This window comes from Melopsittacus undulatus, chromosome 18 (assembly GCF_012275295.1).
Source record: "Melopsittacus undulatus isolate bMelUnd1 chromosome 18, bMelUnd1.mat.Z, whole genome shotgun sequence".
Taxonomy (NCBI): domain Eukaryota; kingdom Metazoa; phylum Chordata; class Aves; order Psittaciformes; family Psittaculidae; genus Melopsittacus; species Melopsittacus undulatus.
The window spans coordinates 3002488-3009912 of record NC_047544.1 but is presented as its reverse complement, the minus strand read 5'-3'; the positions used below and the strand labels follow the sequence as shown (position 1 = coordinate 3009912).

At 59.5% G+C, this 7425-nt stretch overlaps 1 protein-coding gene across 1 annotated transcript; it reads right to left on the bottom strand.

Annotated features, from left to right (window-relative positions):
• Positions 1-1656: 1656 nt before the first annotated feature.
• On the bottom strand, positions 1657-4239 carry ZNF703 (zinc finger protein 703). The gene is made up of 2 exons (XM_034070604.1): positions 4027-4239; positions 1657-3779 (listed from the first exon to the last, which is right to left on the bottom strand). Exons 1-2 carry the CDS (start codon positions 4237-4239, stop codon positions 2400-2402), a joined length of 1593 nt encoding a protein of 530 aa, XP_033926495.1. The 3' UTR covers positions 1657-2399.
• Between the last annotated feature and the right edge of the window lie 3186 nt (positions 4240-7425).

Below are 7425 nucleotides of genomic sequence, written 5' to 3'. Positions count from 1 at the left end.
ACGGCAGGATGTATCCGAGCAGCATCCAGCTCCAAGGGGAAGGGTGCTGGGCTCGGGTTTGGAGCTGGGAGCATCCAAAGGTTTGGGGGAAGAGGGGAGATGGAGCTTTGCCATATGGGGAGGATGCATCAGGATGCCCTGGGAGAAGGGCTCCGGCAGGATAATGGGTTTGGGAAGTCCCTTATACCTGCCTGAGCTGCTCCACGGCGGCTACTCATGAGCTGGCACACAGTACAGCCCCAGCAGACCATGCACAAGGGGTATCAAGCCTCAAGCACATCCATGGGCATCGTGGCATCACCCTCTCGCCCCTCAGCATGAGGCTGTGCACGGTGGAACAGAAGCCATGGCAGGAGCTGCAGTGAGGAGCTGTGATTTACAGCGGGGACCGGTGGTACCCGAGTGAAGCCAGCACCAAGCAGCATCAGCGGTGGGAGCGGGGACCACATCCAGGGAGCAGTGATGCTCCAGAGGGAAAAGGGGTCCCCGCATGGCTTCAACCATCACCACAAGGAGCACAGGGACCGGAGACACCGTCACAGTCGCAGCAGCCTGGGCCTGGTACCCACCGGGCACAGCAAAGCCCCCTCTGCTCCAAACCCAGTTCTGCAAATCCCAGGCCCTTACCCTGCAAACATCCCAATGGGAAGGAGCAGGACCACCATAAGCAAAGGCAGACCCGAGCCACAGCCACAGCAGGGAAGGGACCAACAAAACCTATGTCCCGCAGCCTTGGGGATGGTGCCTCCAACCCCTCCACCAGCTTCCAGCACCACCATCACCTCCCATTCCCGGCCAGGGCCCTCTCCAGCATCCACACGCCTCCAATCCCGCTCACAAGAACGGGTGGAAAACCAGCAATCCCATTGGCAAAGCAAGCCCCTGTTTTCAGCACGTTATTTTTCAGCTCAGAGGACACAAAGGAATTTAAACACAGGGCATAAGGCAATATAGAGAAGGCAATTAACTGGGATTAATTGCATGACTCACCCAAAATGCAACAGGAGGAAAGCACTCAACAGCAGGGGAAAAAACAGGGGAGTACATGGGGGCTTCAACAGGAAGCAGGGACACGGATGGGGGTCCCGCTACAAACACTGGGCTGGAATAACAGCCCATTCCAGAGGGATATGGGGTGCAGGGATGGGAGTGAGCCCTGCTTCAGAGCCATTTATCACCCCAGCCACCAGAGGGACCGGGCTGGGGGGGGGCTACCCACGGCTGTCGGAGCATCCCTAACACCAGTGCGATCCACGACCCCCTTCATCCCCCTATTGCTGCCCCAAAGCTGAATCCCAGCGGCGGCTGCAACCTCGGGTGGGTCCCCCCCTCCCTGTTCTCGCCTCGCTTTGCACTCAAACACCTTCTGGAACCTTCCCTCCGCACGAGAACCCCGGTGCCTTCCTCCCGACGCGCACCGAGGAAGAGGAACCGGTTGGAGGAGGGGGGGATTGGAACCGGACGCATCTTTCCCCCCTGTTTTCAACCCCATCACGGTGATAACGGGGAGAGGGGGTAAGGGCCGCACCGGGCACCCCTCGGGACCGAGGGCTCCGCCGCTAGATGGTGCTGGGAGCCCGCGGCCCCGGTGCGGAGCCCGGTCGGGAATGGGAATGGGAACGGGAACGGGGCGGGCCGAGAGACGACACCAGAGGGTGGATATAACCAAGAGTCATTTATTAACAAAATAGGACTTACCGAACCGGAGCGCATCCACCCGCTCCCGATGCTCCGGCCGCGGGGGGCCCCGCTCCTGCCCCACCGCCGCTCTCCGCCGCTGACAACCGGGGTCCTGCCCCCCTCTTCCCCACGGTGGGACGGGGAGGGGATGAGGGGATGCATGGAGGGATGGATGGGGTAAGGGGGGTCGGTGCAGGCGGGGCTTTGCCCGCCCGCCGCAGCCCGAAAAATCATGGGAATTAAGGAAAAACAAGAGGAAAAAATATTAAAAATTGCAAAAAAAAAAGGGGCAAAAATGCTTTTTGTAACGTTACAAACGAGAATCCAGACTGAGAAACATGGAGGGGGGAGGAGGAAAATGCCTTTTTTTTGTCGCCTTGTGTGGCAGGAGTCATGCAAGAATTTCTCAGGGGGAAGAAATTAAAAGGAAAAGGGGGGGGGGAAATCAAAAGAAACGAGAGAAAAACCCCCAAAGCCCCAGACCTGCGAAGGAAAGAAGAGTATTTTTTGTCTTTTTTTTGTCTTTTTTTTTTTTAGTAGTTTTTTTTTGTAGTTTTTTTGTTTGGACACAGACTTTTTGCATACCATCGATTCATTGGTGTATTAATGCACTTATATTCCCAGCTTTAAGCTAACATACAGTAAATAAATACACAGTCCAAGGAGGGAGCGAGGAGGAGGAGGATGAGGCTGGCGCAGAGGGGAAGGAGCCGCCGCAGTTACTGATATCCCAGTGCAGAAGCTGAAGTTAGTCTTTGGCCGTAGAGCGCGTATGGCGAGTAGTAAGGTCCGGCGGCCGGCAAGGAGGGCACGGGCAGGGCGCCGGCCGTGGGCAAGTGGCTCTTGCCATAGGGATGGTACCTGTTGAGTCCCAAAGTGTGTGGGCTCCTCAAGGAGAGGGAGGCCGGTAACGTGTTGGGGCTCCCGGGGGCAGCGGGTGGGAGGTGGAGGTGGCAGGAGGCTGCGGAGCCCAGCCCGGAGGTAGGGTAACCTGCCAAGAGCTTTTCCGCCCCTGGCAGGGCCGTGTGGGTCCGTAGGTGGGTGAGCAGCTCCTCCGAGGTGGCAAACCTCTTGTCGCAGGGTCCGCTGGCAGACACCCAGTTGCATATGTGGGGCAGGGGGTCGTTCTGCAGCATGAAGCCATAGGTGTAGAGGGGGTGGCCGGGCAGGCTGGGGGTGCCGCCGGAGGAGAGCGTGGTGTGCACCGAATGCAGGGGGTGCGTGGGGTACACCAAGGGGTATCCGCTCTTGAGGCTGCCGGGGTCGTGCACGCAGCTGGAGCAGTTGCTGGAGCTCAGGTGCGAGGCGCTGTGGTAGCTCAGGCAATACGGGTCCCGGCATAATCCCTGCATGAAGGAGGGCGGCGAGGCCCCGGTGAGAGGGCTGGAGCTCGGCGGCTTGCCCGGCAGCCCCAGTGCCCCCGGCAGCTGGCTGCCCACCAGGCCCGGCTTGGTGGGGTCCAGCCCCGGCACGAACTGGGACGGGTAACCGGCGTAGGCACCGACGATGGAGCCGTGGTAGCCGATGCTGGAGGGGGGCAAAGGGAACACCGAGTGCCCCGGCTTGTAGGGAGACACGGGGGCCACATGGCCGGCGGGCGGCAGGGCTGGGGGCTCCGACTTTCGGCCCGAAGGGGGCTCCCCATGCGGCCCGGCCTCCGCCGCCCCGCGCCCCAGCCCCCCGCCCGTCCCCTCGGGGCTGGGTTTGCTCGCTTCGGGCTCCTTCTTCTCCTCGGTGCCCTTGGGGTCTCCGTGTTGCGGTGAGGCCCCTCGGGAGCCGCCGGGCGAGGCGGCGGCGTGCGGGGGGAACGGAGGGCAAGCGGCGCTGGGCACCCGAAAACCGGCCTTGTCCGCGCCGCCCTCTTTGCGCTGCTCCCCTCCGCCCTTCGAGTAGGGCTTGAAGCTGGACTTGTCCTCGGGGGGAGCGTCCCCGCTGCCCGGCGGCTTCAGGGCGTTGGGACGGGCGTTGGGCTCCTTCTCGGCTGCGGGCTGCCCGGCGGAGGCCACGGCGTTCAGCTTGGAGGAGGGCGGCGGGTCGGGTTTGCCGATCTGCGAGCAGGTCTGGGCCAGCAGCGCCAGAGGGCTCTTCTTGGCGTCCAGCTGCGGGCGGAGCGGAGCCGGTCAGGGGTGGGGGGGGACCCCGGCCCGGCCCCCACCCGATCCCATCCCATCCCACTCCCCAAATCCCGGGTGCGGTGGGGACGGGCCCGGCGCTGGGGGAAACGGGGAGAGCAACCGGCCAGGGAGAAGAACCGGGGTGCGGTGTATGGAGATGGGGGGGGGGGGGGGGGAACCGGGCTGCAGCAGCGGCGGAGGGAAGGAGACCGGGGGAGCGGCGAGCACTGACCTCGATGGGGCTGACGGGCGTGGAGGAGAGCGGCTGGAGGTACTCGGGGTGCAGGAGGTGGCCGCCGTGGGCGCTGAGCATCTTCAGGACGCGGATGGGCAGCCGGCTGGCCTGGCGCAGGGGGTCGGCGGGGGGCGGCCGGGGCGACGGGGCGCCCGCAGCTCCTCGGCTCGGCGGGGGGCTCGGCCGGGGCCCGCCGGGGGCACCGCTCATTTGGGGGCGGGCAGCAAAGGGGGGGAAAAGGGGGAGGGAGGGGGGGGGGAAAGCCCCGAGCTCCGCGGGGCCGGGCGGGCGGCGGAGCGGCGGCGGCGGCGGCCCCGGCGAGACGGAACCCGTCCCCGGCCCCACCGACACGTCAAATAGCCCCGATGGCGGCCGCGCTCCGAGGGGGCCGGCGCCGAGCACCAATCCGAGCCCGGCCGGGCCCCCGGGGCGGGGAGAGCCGCCGGTGGGGGGGGCGAACCGCGGCTGCCGCCGCCCCGCGCCGCCGCGTGGGGGAGAGGCGGTCACGGAACGGAACGGAACGGAACGGGGTAGAGAGGAGCTGAGCGGCTGCAGCGGATGGCACAGCCGGGGATGGAGAGGCAAAGGGTGGCAAAGAGTGGTGTGGATTGGCACAGCTCGGCTGGCAGAGAGTGGTACTGCTGGCATAGCTTAGCATGGCACAGCTCGGCTGGCACAGCTTGGCACGGCTGGTGGACCAAGGCATGGGTCAGCTGGCACAGCTTGGCATGGCTAGTGGACCATGGCATGGCTCAGCTGGCAGAGCATGGCATGGCAGACACAGCTTGACATGGCACAACACAGCTCAGCTTGTAGTGCATGGCACAGTTTGGCTGGCAGAGCATGGCACTACTGACATGGCATTGCGCTGCTAGCACACCTTGGCATGGCATGGCACAACTCGGCTGGCATGGCACTGCTGGCATAGTTTAGAATGGCACAGCATGGCCAGAATGACTTATCATGGCACAGCATGGCTCCACTGGCACACCATGGCATGGCACTGCTGTTATGATATGGCTTAGGTATGATCAGCCTGGCACAGCTCACACTCCTGCACCCAATCTGCATGTCCTGCATGCAGCCTGTGACAGTGCAGCCCACCCTATAACCCATCAACTTTCCCAGCAACTAACTTCTGATTCCTGGTTACCTTTTCCAGGCATCCTTGGATTAAACTCACAAAGCCTTGGGCCTCCATGGTCGGGGGGAGGCTGAAATCCACCATCCCTTTGAAGGGATGAGCTCCTCTTTCCATGAGGAGTCAAGGCACATGGATAAACCTTGGGATGTTAAAATGAAGGCTTCTCAGGAGTAAATTCCCTATTGAGAGCCCTGTAACCCTGTCCTGGGTTACCTGTAACCCATGGTCTTCTGGCTCTGGGTGTTTGACGCTGCATGTTTTCCTTCATATACCCCTGGCTGAAGGTGTTTCATTCACCACTAGCAGGTTTATGGTGACTGCTTGTGATGGGAAGGAACCAGCTCTCTGGGTGCACTGTGGCATGGACCCACCTCTGTCCTCCCTGGGTTTTGGGTTTCCCAGAACAGGGAGAGGGGAAAGAGGGAGAAAGATGCCTCTAATTAATCAGATTAACCCCTGACAGATGCTTTATGTTCCACCTGGGATGCTATTATTAAGTCCATGTGGTCACCTCTCACCAAGCCCAGCTGCTCCGGGTTCTGCATCTCCCCAACAAGCACCAGCATCGCCCTGGTGCACCCCAAATCGAGTCCTCCTTCTCCCATTGCTATCAATTACCCTGATGGTTGGACCTGTGCCTTTCCCCTCACTGTGAGGCTTTTCCCTCTTTTCCTTTCCCTTTCCCAGAGCTGACCACAAGATTGAGTCAATCGGAGTGTGGGGATGGGAAGGGAGAGGCGCTGCCTTTCGAAGGGACCATTCAAGCCAGGAGGCCCTGACAAAAGAGGGTGAAGTGAGGTGGGACACATGCATAAGAGCAGTGATGATGTTGAATCCAAGGGAGGACACTCCAGGTACCTCCAGGGCTGCAGTTATTGCTTCTCTCAATGCTTGGGATGTTCCAAAGGCCTGATCCTGCCCTGGCACTGGTACACCAGGGAACATCTGGATTCATCTTGTGTTTGCTGGATTGAAACATCACCAAAGGGTCATCATGGATAATGATGCATCCTCCTCAGTGTGCATGCCCTTAGTGGCTCTGGTCATAGTCTTCATCCTAAAATCCATGTGGAATTGTGTTTTTGTAAGTTCAGGATCTTTCAGCAACTCAGGATGCTCCTGGGAAGGGCTTAAGGGTGACACTGCTCCTGTTCCCAGCATCATCCCATCACATCTGCATGGTGCAGAGATGCTTTCCAGAGGAAGGCACACATGATGCACCACGTATGTTTAAAGGCAGCCAGGAAATCAGTGATGGGCAGGGATTGCTGGACCCCCCCCAGTTTCACAGCATCTTCTTGTGTTGCTGATAGGTTGCTCTTAGTGTTGTGAGCTATGGCATGGCATGGACATGGGCATGGCTCTAGGCATGGGCATCCCAAGTCCTGGTGGTGCTGGAGGTGAGGAATGGGCAGGGAGAAGGAGAGAGGGATCCGAGTGCTGCAGCCTGCGTGAAAAATGGTGGTGGGATAGGATAAGACATGTATTTAAATCACTGCAACCCTTCCAGCATCTCTCTTTGCTGCACACTGGGATAAATGCCTTTATTGCTGCTGGATGCAGTTAAGGAAAACTGGGGAACCATTCCTGGTCTGGGAGAAGTGGGAAGTGCTGGGGTGTTTGCTAGGGGAAATGGGGCAGGGGGGAAGCCCTGGTCCCATCAAGGTCCCAGCCAGTGGTGGGGATGCAGGGGATGTCTCCTTCTATCCATCACTGCACCGTGGGCATCCAAGATGCTCCCCAAAGCCGAGCTCATCAGGCACTAGTTGTCCACCTCCTACTCTATAGGTGAATCGTCCTCTACCAGCCTCCAGGGAAGCAAAAGCATCGGAGCTGGCATCTCCCTGCCCTGCTCCTATCCTCCAGGTCCTACCTCTCGGCAGCGAGCTCAGGCCTCGCTTTTAGCTGCAGAACAAGTGCATAAAAATGATCTTATTTATTACAGGAGACATGTTTTAAAACAACTGACAAAATTGCAAGATGTAAAACGACAAGCAAGTGCTTTTTCTTTTTTAAACCCATATAGACTTCTGGCAATGATAAAAATAGTGTTTTCTGTTTTAAAGTTGGAATTAATCTTTCTTTCCAAAGCAATCATGTAGCAGGAAAAGCAGGAAGACACTTAGATATTAACTGATGCTCGCTGGGTGATGGTTACTTATTGAGTAGCCGGGTAGCTGGCTTTTCTTTGCACAGCCATTAACATTAAAGCACATTCAAGCAAGGAAAGGTGAGGGGGGGTTTATTCCCCT

Bases quoted from the DNA above. Each gene is read 5' to 3' on its own strand.
- ZNF703 (XM_034070604.1), bottom strand. From the start codon at position 4,239: ATGAGCGGTGCCCCCGGCGGGCCCCGGCCGAGCCCCCCGCCGAGCCGA. The intron at 3,780-4,026 runs GTCAGTGCTCGC...CTCCGCCCGCAG, and splicing joins CGCCCGTCAGCCCCATCGAG to CTGGACGCCAAGAAGAGCCC.